The sequence below is a fragment of the Panulirus ornatus genome, chromosome 3 (assembly GCF_036320965.1).
Source record: "Panulirus ornatus isolate Po-2019 chromosome 3, ASM3632096v1, whole genome shotgun sequence".
Classification (NCBI taxonomy): Eukaryota; Metazoa; Arthropoda; class Malacostraca; order Decapoda; family Palinuridae; genus Panulirus; species Panulirus ornatus.
In genome coordinates, this window is record NC_092226.1 from 16,624,294 (window position 1) to 16,640,010 (window position 15,717).

Genomic DNA, 15,717 nt, shown 5'->3' on the forward strand with positions numbered 1-15,717 from the left:
GAGGGACGGGTTGTAGGAGGTTAATTTTGAGATGCTGGAGGATTCTTGAGAGATGGGTGGAGAAGGTCGGGTTGTCAGGAGGAAGTGATTATGGAAGTGGGTTGTTGGAGGGTTATTGTTGGAGTGTTCCAGGTAGAGTGGTGGACAGTAGAAAGCTAGATATAAATGGAAAGGACAAGGAATCAATAGAGCCTGGGACTCTGCCCAAGGTACTCTGTGTCAAGCGCCATTAGGGCTTGTCCCTAGCCCGCGATAACGAGTGTCAAGGGCGCCATCGAACCAGAGCCTGAGATAAGAGTGTTTGTATCAGTTGACCTCAGCCTGGTCCCCTGGCTTATCGCCTGACGCGGGTCCCACCATGCAGAGCCACATGCACCCACACCGTCAGTATCATATTCTCCTGTGGATAGAACATTACCCCCTCTACCGGGAACGCTCCCCAAAGTTTGCTCTCATCACCCTTACACAACCAGACAACACTTGTGTTCTTGTGAGTTAATGACCTTGGAACAAAGCTTGACGAAGGTGTTTGTGTGTGTGTTTTGTTCCAGAGCTGCCTGACGGTCACAGCAGCGTCTCCGGGCAGGATGAGGAGGCCCTTGGCGAGTGTGTGGCACTGATAACCTCAGGCGGCGTGTAAGCGAGGAAGTCTACGGTAGATAGTTTGATCCGGCTTGTAAAGCGCTGTGTGAGGCGAGGATTCCCTTTCGTCGCCAGAGGCAGTTCCCACAGCACCATGCCCACCAGAGGCCGCTACGGTGTGTCCGTCAAGACCCGCAGACTGCCGCCCCTCCCTCCAGGTGAGTGACTTGACCCCCACCCATTTATTTTGCCGCCCATCATCCGTCGGTGTGCCACTCACCTCGCCCCCCATCTGTGCACCACCCATCTTCACTCTGTATGCCACCCATCATCAGTCTGTATGCCACCCATCATCCTTGAATGCCAAATGCCACCACCCACCTTTACCACCCACCACCCTATATTTTTGCCACCCACAATGCTGTCCTCGTCACCCACCACTCAGTCTTTACCACTCGCCACCCCGTCTTTGCCACCCATCACCACCCATCCTTTCCACTCGCCGCTACCCACTGTTGCCACCCATCCTTGCCACCCATACTTGTCCTGCAGCCAGAATGTTAAAAAGAAATGAATTAGTTAATGAATTATAGGGGACAATGTGAGTCATATTGCGTCATAATGTTCATGTGAGACTTGCCATATGAGACGCGACTCACCCCTCCCCGTGAGTCAGCTCTCACCATGTGAGTCGCCTCCGCACTAAGCTATCTTGGTCTCTCTCTCTCTCTCCCCCAGGTGAAGAGAGCAGCCCTTCCCGCATTCATGGGTCGCATTACCACAGGTAAGTCCGCCAATCACAGCACTGAATTTCTATGACGTCACCAGCCAGTACCACAAAGGCTGGTACTATCCACCAATCGTAATGCTCATATTCCTCGACGTCATCAAGCGTCGTGTTCTGGCTACGTAAAGCCCCACCAGTCACAGCGTCGAATGTCTATGACGTCGCCAGAAAGGCCAGTTAGTCCACCAATCATATTGATCAAGTTTCAGGTGTGGTGGCAGTATTAGGAAGTGGGGGGGGACATTGTTAATTAGCAGGAAGATAAGCCAGGAAGTTAAGAGGATCTCTTGCCCGAAAGCGATAAGATGAGGAATATTTTCGTAAGGTCCGGCTTCCTCGGATACTAGAGACGTGGGGATGTGGAAATAAACCCTCTGTTTGGTTCTCTTTTAATCAGTTAACAACTTAACATTGGCCTGAGTTCACTGGCGTAGATGAGGAAGTATTTCCAAACAGGATACTTTAATGGAAATAGGTTGTTTTGGAGACGTGGGAGTGGACATGGCCCGAGTGAGACTGTGAGAGCTGAGGTGAACCGTATCGTGAGTAATGGGACAGTGGCCCAGGGTGTGTGTGTGTTGGTGAGTGTGTGGAAGGAGGTCACTGTCTGTGAGAACGAAAATGGGTATGTTTGATGGTACAGTAGTTCCGACGGTGCTACGGTATGAGTTCGAGGTGCGGGCTCTTGATGAGAAAGTACGTAAGATGGTAAATGTGTTGGAAATGAGATGCTTGAGGACGATATGTGGTGTGAGGAGACTTGATCGAGAAAAAAAAGTGGTTAGGTAAGAGAGAGATTTGGCAGTATTAGACAAGATTAAGAGGGCTGCAGGGGATATTCTGAAATGGTTTGAATATATTGAGAGGATGAGTGAGGAGGGGTTGACTAAAGAGAAATATTCGTGTCAGAAGTGGAAGTGACAAAGAGAAGGAGTGGAGCAAGGACGTGATGGAAGGGTGGAGTGAAATTTTCTTTAAGTGATCGGGGGCCTGAACGTACAGGTGAGTTGGTGTTACTCGTGTGTGGAATAGAGCAAATTGGAGGATTGTGGTCTCCATGGAGCCACTAGCTGTCACTGGGCTGAACCAGGGCATTTGGAGCAGTCAGGAGAAACCAGTGTTTGTGGTGCCTGGCTGTAGATAAGGGGCTATGGTCTGGGTGCATTATTATACATAACAACTAACGAGAGGATATGAGGAAATGAGGCCTGGGGATAGGGGAGTAAGAATACTTCCCACGTATTCCCTGCGTGTCGTAGAAGGCGACTGAAAGGGGAGGGAGCGGGAAGGCTGGAAATCCTCCCCTCCAGTGTTTACTTTTCCAAAAGAAGGAACAGAGAAGGGGGCCAAGTGAGGATTTTCCCTCTTGAGGATTTTCCTCTAAACGTTACTTCGCTAACGCGGGAAATGGTGAATATGTATGAATCAGCCATTTGATAGATTCCCAGTAGATCTTAAATTTCTTTTAGATACCAATAAATATAATTGTCGTTAGAATGACGAGATATTAGAATTTCCCAAAGACACCTGGAAAATTGGCAGTCCTTTGAAATACCAAGAAAAAAAGAATATATTTTTTACTATCGAGAAAAGTATTTTCTTTGAAATATCAGGAAAATTTATATTTTTTGTACCAAGAAAAACGATATTTTTTCCCCTGATCTGACATATGTACTTTTGCTTCCTGTCCCTTAACTTTTCTATATCCTTCGTCATTAGACGGATTCATTTCAATGTTTTTAATTGTGAACTCTATTGTCTTTACTTTTTCTCTGATTCTGAACTCATACGATATTGTATCTCCCCTCGTGGTTGTGAGCCAACATCCATATCATCATCATCATCATCATCATCATCATCATCATCACCATCATCATCACTATCATCATCATCATCACCATCATCATCACTATCATCATCATCATCATCATCATCATCTAACCTCCCAAGTGTTACAGTCCTGAATCACCTGGTAATATATATTTTCCCCGTGTGTGTGTGTGTTTCAGTGGATGTCTGCAGAAGCATGGCCACGACCCCCGTGTGACCAGGGCACAACGGCTGAACCACAGACAAGGGAACCACACTGGTGAGTACCCGCTCTTGCATGTTCTTCCTCAGGGACCATCCTTCCAGGGTTGAGGTGACAGTCCTCCTACCCCTTTTGCAGACCGTGGGTTGGTGTGGATTCCTTAACAAGCCTATTATAATCAGCTGTTGGACGAGGCATATATCTGATTACGAGGCTTATCATTCCCTTTAGGAAAAGGTCGAATGGAAAATGATTTCTTTCGATGTTTATACTTGGTTGATATCAACACACACACATATGTTTCTCTTAATTCTTCGTGTACCTGTGTTTAGTGATTACCAGCACTGTGTATTGATTACCAGCAATGTTGTATTGATTACCAGCAATGTTGTATTGATTACCAGCAATGTTGTATTGATTACCAGCACTGTGTATTGATTACCAGCACTGTGTATTGATTACCAGCACTGTGTATTGATTACCAGCAATGTTGTATTGATTACCAGCAATGTTGTTTTGATTACCAGCAATGTTGTTTTGATTACCAGCGAGTTGTATTGATTACCAGCAATGTTGTATTGATTACCAGCAATGTTGTATTGATTACCAGCATGGTTTTATACTGATTACAAGCAGACGTACACAGACAACGAGGGAGTAATCAGCCGACTCCAAGCTACAAGGTTTATTAGATACAGATTTTCTTTACGTCGCCTTGTGTGTGTCACTTCTCTGTGGATTGTCATGGTTTTGTTTTATCGATGGTACGAGTGCCATACGACGCCCCTGGAGGGTTGAGGGTGTTTATCATATTGTCACCTACAAGTCAGGTTATGGCTGCGTGGTAGGTGTTACCAGGGAGACACTCTGATGTGATCTCACACAAGTTCTTCCTGTGCTGAAGGAGGTGATCATCGAGCCTTCATATCGGTCACCTCAGCCAAGCAGTATCTGTTTTTTAAGTCGTTTGAATTGAGCTTATCTTCGCCTCCATTGTGTCGGGTTGCTGGGTGTGACGTCTTGATATCATGTCGTATCTCCCCACTGAACTTTCGTATGGCGTCTCCTTATCTCTCTCTCTCTCTCTCTCTCTCTCTCTCTCTCTCTCTCTCTCTCTCTCTCTCTCTCTCTCTCTCTCTCTCTCTCTCTTCTCTCTCGGTGGAGGGTGTTGGTGGCAGCTGGTGGTCCTCCTCGTGGGGTGTATAGTACAGAGGGTCGTCATAATGCCGGCCAGACCATTCCCTGATAAACATCCAGTTGGCTGGCTGACTGGTTACCTAACGACAGGTTATCCCTTCAGGCGGGGTTCGATGGAGATCCGAGAGTCGTAAAGAAAATAAATGAATAATTAAAAACAGTTTTGGCACAAAAGTCATGTACATTTTTGTTCATTTCTTTTTTCGGCACATTTACATTTGACCTTAGTCTTCGTAAATTTCAATCCTCGAAAACGGGTTCTTGTACACTGATGGAGATTTCAATTCTTTTTTCACTTTTTCCTGATCAAGTGTCTTTCATCATGCTGTTGTGGCTTAGTTATACAGTACTTCTCTCCGTTAGAAGTGGAAGGATGAAGTGGAAAAAGATTTTGAGCGATTGGGGCTTGAACATACAGGAGGGTGAAAGGCATGCAAAGAATAGAGTGAATTGGAACGATGTGGTATACCGGGGTCGACGTGCTGTCAGTGGACTGAACCAAGGCATGTGAAGCGTCTTGGGTAAGCCATGGAGACGTCTGTTGGGCCTGTCAACTACCAGGGTCATTAACGGTCGTGAACGTCAAGCTTCAGCCAATATCATATATATATATATATATATATATATATATATATATATATATATATATATGTGTGTGTGTGTGTGTGTGTGTGTGTGTGTGTGTTATATTCCCTCCATAAGTTGATATATTGACTTTGGTAGTAGACGAGGCTTCCATTATATCACGTCCTCTGTAACACATGTAGATCGTCTACCTTCTCTTGGAAGGGTTCTTGTCTTGTATCGTTCAGCTGAACTTGCTACCCTTCCTGGATATCTCTAGAGGCCATCGAGGGGTTGCTGGTCGACATTTATGTGCCTCTTGCTTTAGTTCCTCCCTCTCTCCTTAATCGGTTATAATTACGTTTTTCCTCTTAACATAAAAGTTCCGTTTAGATTAAATGATAGAACGTATGATGCGTGACAAGGATTTTTTCCCCTATGTTTTAGACTGTTGAGGTCATGATACGAAAAAAGAAAAACAAATTATTCCAACACTGAAGGAATAGCAACGTTACTCCTGGCAAGTACGTTTTCTTTAAGAAACACATCCGGTGCAGAGAATGGGAATTGCTTATCCTGTTCCGTCATACGTTGGTCGGTCTAACATTATCATAAATTTACTATATATATCATTTCATTTGCATGGACCAAACATGCATGTTTGACTCTGTAGTTGTCCTGAACCCCGGATAACCTTCAAGAATACTCGATTGGTAATTATGTCTTGACAACCCTAATGACCCTGGGACTCGGTAGGCCTAAAAACCCAAATAACCGACCAGCCAACATACAAAGTTATCTCTAAGAATGTATTACTCACTCAACCGTTGTAGCGCCATGAACGCTTGATGTTTTTATTATTCTTTTGATTTGTAGCGACTTGTTAGATGACGTGGAGACCTTGATAGCACCAACGACAAAGTTTTTATGTGTCTGTCACCGAAAAAGCAACTCATTATGGTTTAAGATCGTCTCTTTGAGTGAACAGATGGCTCACCTGTCTTCTTTATCTCCCCCCTTGTACGTCATTTTCCAATCATTTTAAAAGTCTTCCTTTTATTCTTTATTTTCCCTTACCTTCTAGTTGTACCCTTGCCTCTGTAACTCTCAGTCCTCATTGTATTTCGCAGCTTATCACCAGAACTCTTGCTCTCGTCGCCTTAAGGAGGTAAGAAAAGAAGAAAAAGAAATGAAATAGTTTTTCTTGGTCAGCGATGCGCTTAATACCTTATCTTAACGGCGACAATGCATTTTTCTGCGCCGATTATTCATTATTCATTACACACCTTTTTTTTTTTAATGAAGGCAGATTAACTAAAAGTTTTTAATTTGTTAATGGATTATGATGGATGAGAACAACTCGGGGGGCGAGACTTGATGGATTATAAAGTGAAGTGTGACGAGGTCAGACTCAAGCTGCAGGATGGGGTATGTAGTGCAGGCTGGGGTGCTTGCAGGACGTGGTATGTGGTGTAGGCTGGGATGTGTGCAGGACGAGGTATATAGTGGAGGCTGGGTTTCTGTAGGACGAGGTATGTAGTGGAGGCTGGGGTGTGTGCAGGACGTGGTATGTAGTGGAGGCTGGGGTGTGTGCAGGACGTGGCATGTAGTGGAGGCTTAGGTGTGTGCAGGACGTGGTATGTAGTGGAGGCTTAAGTGTGTGCAGGACGTGGTATGTAGTGTCGGCTGGGATGTGTGCAGGACGTGATATGTAGTGTAGGCTGGGGTGTGTGCAGGACGTGGTATGTAGTGTAGGCTGGGGTGTGTGCAGGACGTGGTATGTAGTGTAGGCTGGGGTGTGTGCAGGACGTGGTATGCAGTGGAGGTTGGGGTGTGTGCAGGGCGTGGTATGTAGTGGAGGTTGGGGTGTGTGCAGGACGTGGTATGTAGTGGAGGTTGGGGTGTGTGAAGGACGTGGTATGTAGTGGAGCTTGGGGTGTGGGTAAGAACACCTTATCCATACTGGAGACACTAACGAGTTTGCATTCTTGTGTTATCGGGAAGATGTGTCAAGGAGAAAGACTCGAGGATGGAGGTGAGAAGGCCAGAGAAGGAAGATGATATATGGTTGTAAAGAAATAGATATATTTAGGTGTAAATAGATGTACTGAGGTATACACACACACACACACACACACACACACACACACACACACACACACACACACACACACACACACACTCACACACACACACACATACACACGCCTCCCTCACTACACAGAGGGACCAGCTAGAAAGACTGCAAAAAAAAAAGGACATCCTGGACCCTTCTTACACCACCTACCAAGGGGTCTTCATCTCGCTGAACTTCTCCACCCTCTCCGACCAACACATCAGCAGCCCACACGACAATCACGCTGACACACACACACACACTTCCCTTCCCCCCGACGCCCCTCCACCACGGACTGCCGTGTCGTTACCACAATCAACTTGTTCCAGTCTTGGTTCATCCAGACGGATATAACAGCAGTCTTATATATATATATATATATATATATATATATATATATCATACAAACTTTCAACAGCCGGGATCGAACCCGGGACCCCTGTGTAGCAGGCTGGAGCACTACCTCTGGGCTATGATCATCTCTAAAAGGGTAATGACTATTCGAATATTATGTAGAATACCATTCGTCTCACGTTGGTGAGCAACGGGGCTTACACTGGTCATTTACCATAGGCTTACACAACACTGGAGACCCCGTTTCTCACCAACGTGAGACGAAGGGTATTCGAGTACATACTATACATAAAATACATGATATACTGAAACAGTTGATTGTACTTTTGAGGAAACTGGTGTAGAATGCTTGTGGCTGCTTGAAAGGAATATATATATATATATATATATATATATATATATATATATATATATATATATATATATATATATATATATATATATATATATTCCTCTCTTTCTTTTATACTTCCACTCAATTGCATTTTTTCCCTGCAAAAATCGTCCAAATGCCTCTCTCTTCTCTTTCACTAATACTCTTACTTCTTTATCCCACCACTCAAGAGGTCAAGAGAAAAATGCAAGAGGTGAAAAAAAGGGCAAATGAGAGTTGGGGTGAGAGACTATCAGTAAATTTTAGGGAGAATAAAAAGATGTTCTGGAAGGAGGTAAATAGGGTGCGTAAGACAAGGGAGCAAATGGGAACTTCAGTGAAGGGCGTAAATGGGGAGGTGATAACAAGTAGTGGTGATGTGAGAAGGAGATGGAATGAGTATTTTGAAGGTTTGTTGAATGTGTCTGATGACAGAGTGGCAGATATAGGGTGTTTTGGTCGAGGTGGTGTGCAAAGTGAGAGGGTTAGGGAAAATGATTTGGTAAACAGAGAAGAGGTAGTAAAAGCTTTGCGGAAGATGAAAGCCGGCAAGGCAGCAGGATTGGATGCTATTGCAGTGGAATTTATTAAAAAAGGGGGTGACTGTATTGTTGACTGGTTGGTAAGGTTATTTAATGTATGTATGACTCATGGTGAGGTGCCTGAGGATTGGCGGAATGCGTGCATAGTGCCATTGTACAAAGGCAAAGGGGATAAGAGTGAGTGCTCAAATTACAGAGGTATAAGTTTGTTGAGTATTCCTGGTAAATTATATGGGAGGGTATTGATTGAGAGGGTGAAGGCATGTACAGAGCATCAGATTGGGGAAGAGCAGTGCGGTTTCAGAAGTGGTAGAGGATGTGTGGATCAGGTGTTTGCTTTGAAGAATGTATGTGAGAAATACTTAGAAAAGCAAATGGATTTGTATGTAGCATTTATGGATCTGGAGAAGGCATATGATAGAGTTGATAGAGATGCTCTGTGGAAGGTATTAAGAATATATGGTGTGGGAGGCAAGTTGTTAGAAGCAGTGAAAAGTTTTTATCGAGGATGTAAGGCATGTGTACGTGTAGGAAGAGAGGAAAGTGATTGGTTCTCAGTGAATGTAGGTTTGCGGCAGGGGTGTGTGATGTCTCCATGGTTGTTTAATTTGTTTATGGATGGGGTTGTTAGGGAGGTAAATGCAAGAGTCCTGGAAAGAGGGGCAAGTATGAAGTCTGTTGGGGATGAGAGAGCTTGGGAAGTGAGTCAGTTGTTGTTCGCTGATGATACAGCGCTGGTGGCTGATTCATGTGAGAAACTGCAGAAGCTGGTGACTGAGTTTGGTAAAGTGTGTGGAAGAAGAAAGTTAAGAGTAAATGTGAATAAGAGCAAGGTTATTAGGTACAGTAGGGTTGAGGGTCAAGTCAATTGGGAGGTGAGTTTGAATGGAGAAAAACTGGAGGAAGTGAAGTGTTTTAGATATCTGGGAGTGGATCTGTCAGCGGATGGAACCATGGAAGCGGAAGTGGATCATAGGGTGGGGGAGGGGGCGAAAATTTTGGGAGCCTTGAAAAATGTGTGGAAGTCGAGAACATTATCTCGGAAAGCAAAAATGGGTATGTTTGAAGGAATAGTGGTTCCAACAATGTTGTATGGTTGCGAGGCGTGGGCTATGGATAGAGTTGTGCGCAGGAGGATGGATGTGCTGGAAATGAGATGTTTGAGGACAATGTGTGGTGTGAGGTGGTTTGATCGAGTAAGTAACGTAAGGGTAAGAGAGATGTGTGGAAATAAAAAGAGCGTGGTTGAGAGAGCAGAAGAGGGTGTTTTGAAATGGTTTGGGCACATGGAGAGAATGAGTGAGGAAAGATTGACCAAGAGGATATATGTGTCGGAGGTGGAGGGAACGAGGAGAAGAGGGAGACCAAATTGGAGGTGGAAAGATGGAGTGAAAAAGATTTTGTGTGATCGGGGCCTGAACATGCAGGAGGGTGAAAGGAGGGCAAGGAATAGAGTGAATTGGAGCGATGTGGTATACAGGGGTTGACGTGCTGTCAGTGGATTGAATCAGGGCATGTGAAGCGTCTGGGGTAAACCATGGAAAGCTGTGTAGGTATGTATATTTGCGTGTGTGGACGTGTGTATGTACATGTGTATGGGGGGGGGGGCCATTTCTTTCGTCTGTTTCCTTGCGCTACCTCGCAAATGCGGGAGACAGCGACAAAGTATAAAAAAAAAAAAAAAAAAATATATTCCTATGCTGGAGGGTAAAAGGTGTTCACGGAATAGAGTTAATTGGAACGGTGTTGTATACAGGGGTCGACATATTGTCAGTGGACTGAACCAGAGCATGTGAAACGTCCGGGATAAATCATGGAAAGGTCTGTGGGGCCTGGATGTGGATAGGGAGTTGTGGTTTCGTTGTGTTACACATGACAGCTAGAGAATGAGTGTGAGCAGATTTGGCCTTTTCCTCATCTGTCCTTGGCGCTGCCGTGCTAACGTGGCAAATGAAGACCAAGTAGGGGAAATTATACGTATATATATATATATATATATATATATATATATATATATATATATGAGAGAGAGAGAGAGAGAGAGAGAGAGAGAGAGAGAGAGAGAGAGAGAGAGAGAGAGAGAGAGAGAGAGAGAGAGAGAGATGACCAGAAAATTGGAGAGAGAACGAGATACACACATTTTCAGGTGGAGTCCGTTCCACGTACCGGGTTCCAGTCAACCCAGTGTGCCTCCTCAGTCGTCCTCGAGTCTGTCCTCGTCCGTACCAGCGGCACGCACATCTTTGAGGCTTAACGCAACAGGTGATATATTGGAGTACGTAAGAATAGATGGCTCAGTGGGAGTGAGACAAGGCAGAGCAGGTGTTTTAAGGTGGGATTTGTGTACGAATGGAACTTCGGCTCGAATGGGACTGGCGTTAACATGTATTTTGCGCTCAGATGGAATTTGAATTAGAATGGGATATTGCGTGCGTCATCATGGGATTTCAATTATTATGAAGTTTCTGCTAAAAGGAGATTTACGTCCATGTCAGACATATTGCTACAGCGAGTCAGCATCATCAAGGGGTCTACAGCAAACAAGGAATCCGTGTTCCGAGCCTGTACTAATTTGGCTGTGTTGTGTAAACCAAGATGGTAACAGTGCCTTCCAACTTGTGACCTGCGCCACCATGGGACCTACACCAACATGGCTCCTGTACTAACATGGGTCCTACACCAACATGGGACCTGCACCAACATGGGACCTGCACCAACATGGGTCCTACACCAACATGGGTCCTACACCAACATGGGACCTGCACCAACATGGGACCTGCACCAACATGGGACCTGCACCAACATGGGACCTGCACCAACATGGGACCTGCACCAATTTGAGAGCTGCACTAAAATGGGGCTTACACCAACGTGAGACCTAAACCAACATGTGAACAGCACCAACGTATGACCTGCATAAACATGCGACTTCCACCATTGTGGGACCTGCACCAACATGGGACATGCACCAACATGGGACTTGCACCAACATGGACCTGCACCAACATAGAACCTGCACCAACTTGTAAAAATATGGTATGTGTAACAACATACCTTCTCTGGCTGATAAAGTGATCACTAGGGGAAGATAAGATATCAGGCGGTCTATCAAAAGACTGTTGTCGGATCTGTACCGTCGCTCGCTGCCTTCCCTCGGCAAAACTAAAAATGCTCTTCAATCATCTGTGAGTGTGAATTATGAGCCATCACTCCCACACAGTTAAGTCAGCCCTTGTGGTCGTGATGAATTAGTACTCTCGCGTCTTGCCCACCATCATCTAACATTAACCTCGAGTGACCTTAGGTCAGTTAGGGAAAGGTCATATGCCCAGGTAGACCACAGTGACCTTCACGACGGGAAGTCTGCCCACGTCATTCATACTTCACACGCCTGCAGGGTCTGGTCAGCTGTAATGAACCTGGCGACCATGCCCACACAATTCACGCAGTCGACGTGGTCGACCAACACTTACTTCTTAGATAACTTGCCATCACTGAGGGCAGTCAGTCAGTCAGTCAGCCCACTGGTTCTCGCACACCGAAGAGCGGCTGCTCCTGAACGTCCTCTGTGTGACTCCCGGCTTACCACTTCCCTACATGGACTCTGTTGTGCATCATCTCAAGTATTCTGTTTCCCGCTCCCTCCGCTGGGCTCTGTGGGACATCGCCGACGTCTGTTTCCCGAAGCGTCTAGAAATATGGGACCTACTACGTCCACGACCCCTGTAGCACAAAGCGGAAAATTTCAGTAACAGCCATTCAACTCAGGACCTCAGCAACGACTCCTGTCTCCTACAGAATCTCCACGAGACCCAGCTTTCCTTGGGAACCCCTTGCCAACCTCATCTCACCTCGCCTTTCCGTAGCTAACCTCACGTAGAGGACCGTCTCTCTCTTCTTAACCAGTGAATCGCCACATACCATTCTTTCAGATTTCACCGTTGCAAAAGTGGTTAATCTCATACTTACACCTGCTAGATACTCAGTGTTTATGAAGAGCTAAAGGTTGTTAAGCCAGAGTCTGTAACCTACCTCATATGTAGAAGTGAGAAAGATTATTTACACAGAAGGAAGGAATGTAGTTGCTCACATATAGAGAGAAGGATTATGGCTGCTTAGAGGGAAGGAAGGAGAGTCGTCGTATTATATAAGTTGCCCACATAGAAGGAAGGAACATGGTTGTCTGCACAGAAGGATGAAACGTGATTGTTCACATAGATGGAAGGACTGTGACTGTTCATACAGGAGGAGTGTGACAGCTCACATAGAAGGAAGGAGTGTGATCATTCATACAAAAGGAAGGAGTAAGGTGCTTATGTAGAAGGAAGGAGTGTGGTTGTTCGTACGGAAGAAAGAGGTGTGGTTGCTTACACAAGAGAAAACAGTGTGGTTGGTTATACAGAAGAAGGGAGTGCAGTTGCTCACATAAAAGGAAGGAACATGGTTGCTTATGTAGGAGGAAGGAGCGTGGCTGCTCATATAAGGAAGGAGACTGGTTGTTCACAGAGAAGGAAGCGTTGTGTTTGCACACGTATATGTAGAGTGTGGCTTCGTAAATTGAAGGAAACGATGTGGCTCTTTACGTAAAGGGAAGGAGTGTGATGAGAAAAAAAATATATTTGAAGTAAAAAATTACCATAATTGTGTTGTGTACAATTTGTTTGAACAAACAAAAAACAACAATGTCATTTTACGTTGTTGAATTTTGCTTTTAAATTCTTCTCGAATTTGTCGTTGGGACGTTAGATTAAAAGTTTTTCAAAAGAAAGTATAAGAACTGTATGATACGCCCGGTGACGTCAGCCGTCGCTGTATACATCATATATCTATATCTTTTGTTTATGCCATAGAAAACGTTGTATGACGTCACGAAAATATATCTTCTTAATGTTGTTGATATTGGTCAGTGGCGCATCGTCGGCAGAGGCAACCTTATTGTGTCCCAGACAAAAGCCTCTTGCTTTATTAAAAAGTTATTTCCATCTCATTCATCCAAATTCTTCATTGATTTCGCTACGAAGGTATTGAGAAGCGATCATGTCATGTGATTTCCCCCGAGTCAGCTTTTCTATCAATGACCGAGTGACCCGGTAGATCATTGGAACATATTGGAACGCACTGGATGGCTTTGTTTGGGGTGGAGAAGGGCTGCTGCTACCGCTACCGGTGATAGAAAACCTTCAGGACGAGTCTAGAAAGAATTTGAAACTATAAATAATCTATTAGAAAAAAATATTAAAGAATTTGAAACTATTAATATCGATAATTTGTAGAAAAACCGATACGATTTTTTTCTCGTAAACTATAGTTTCTTTTTTCTTTTTTTTTTCTTTTTTAATCTTGTTCCGTTTTTGACATCTTGGGTAACTGAAGGAAATTGTTCCACGTTAATGAATCGACAACTGATTTCGGGGAAAATCATGTAAGCTGATCTGGAAAAAAATTTCGTAGTAGACCAAAAGCCAGTCGTGTATTATTATTATTACTATTATTATTATTATGATTATTATTGGGAGCGGGGGGCTGGAAATCCTCCCCTCTCGTTTTTTTTTTTTTTTTTTTTTCCAAAAGAAGGAACAGAGGGGGCCAGGTGAGGATATTCCAAAAAAGGCCCAGTCCTCTGTTCTTAACGCTACCTCGCTAACGCGGGAAATGGCGAATAGTTTGAAAAAAAAAAAAATGATTATTATTATTATCATCATTGGTATTATTATTTCATTATCATTATTATTACTATTATCATTATCATTATAATTATCATTATAATAATAATAATAATAATAATAATAATAATAATAATAATATTAATAATAATAATAATAATGATAATGATAATAATAATAATAATAATTATTATTATTATTATCATTATTATTATTATTATTATTATTATTATTATTATTATTATTATTATTATCATTTAAGAACATCTCTGACTATACAATCGTCTTACAAAAGTCCTATTAACTCATGCGTAACTTCTTTATCTGTTCATGCAGTGTTCCCTCTATTGCATGATCCGTTTGGCTCGGTTGAACTGTTCACAAGCCAACGATAAGTCTAGGAAGTTTCGGGGTTTGTACGTTGGTCGTCGGTGGATCAATTACACCATTTCATACGACCATAACATATTGGCCACTGACTAACCTTTTCGACCCGCCGCTCCACGTCTTCAAAACTGAACCCCTCAACCAACCGCCATTTAAATCGTTTAATAATCATTCCTTCTCTCATAACGTCGCACAGAAATTCAGAATAGTTTCCCCTTCAAATATACCTGACAGTGTTGCACCCCCCCCCCCCCCGGCTTCGACCGTTAGTGGCGGAAAGACGCTACGTCCCGTGTTGACTCCCCCCCCCCAGGACAGCATCTGCCATGGACTCGTAGAATTGGATGACAAGAAGTGTCTTGTACACGATACTCAGTGTGACCACCAGGTATGAGAGAGAGAGAGAGAGAGAGAGAGAGAGAGAGAGAGAGAGAGAGAGAGAGAGAGAGAGAGAGAGAGAGAGAGAGATTCCACAGTTCTCTCTCTCTCTCTCTCTCTCTCTCTCTCTCTCTCTCTCTCTCTCTCTCTCTCTTTCTCTCTCTCCCAGCGACAGGTTGAAAGTTCCACGGGTGTTTTCACACACAGGGGAAGTGACGTGGACGGTATTGGGACGCGTCGCAGCCATGAGTCTGGCTGGCTGGCAGGCAGGCTTCGGTTCCTCCTCCTCCTCCTACTCTCATGATTCTCCAGGCCCAACTCCAGTCTCTCGTTATGACGTTCTAATTGTATATAAGGTTTTTGGTTCCTTCGAGAGAGTATTTCTGGGAGTAGCCTATCTTGAACATATCCCAAAGTTCCCTCAGAGTAATCTTTTAACCTCCATAATTCATTATATATCTATATCTATATCTATCTATCTATCTATCTGTCTATCTGTCTATCTATCTATCTATCTGTCTATCTATCTATCTATCTATCTATCTATCTATCTATCTATCTATCTATCTATCTATCTATCTATCTATATATATATATATATATATATATATATATATATATATATATATATATATATATGATCATTGTCAAGTGTGCATGTATGTATTTATGAACACAGTAAAGAGATTTGACATTGAAGATAATATCTCGAGATGTAGATAATAATGTGTTGCCAGATATT

General features: G+C 43.7%; 1 protein-coding gene across 1 annotated transcript in view; it reads left to right on the forward strand.

Annotated features, from left to right (window-relative positions):
* The first annotated feature begins 385 nt into the window (after window positions 1–385).
* The window catches only part of LOC139760814 (probable 3',5'-cyclic phosphodiesterase pde-5), a 459,357-nt gene continuing 444,025 nt past the window's right edge, over window positions 386–15,717 (forward strand). The window contains exons 1-3 of the mRNA XM_071684483.1: window positions 386–800; window positions 1,321–1,366; window positions 3,379–3,458. Coding sequence (XP_071540584.1) covers window positions 737–800; window positions 1,321–1,366; window positions 3,379–3,458 — 190 coding nt within the window. The 5' untranslated portion in view covers window positions 386–736. The remainder of the gene's footprint in view (window positions 801–1,320; window positions 1,367–3,378; window positions 3,459–15,717) is intronic.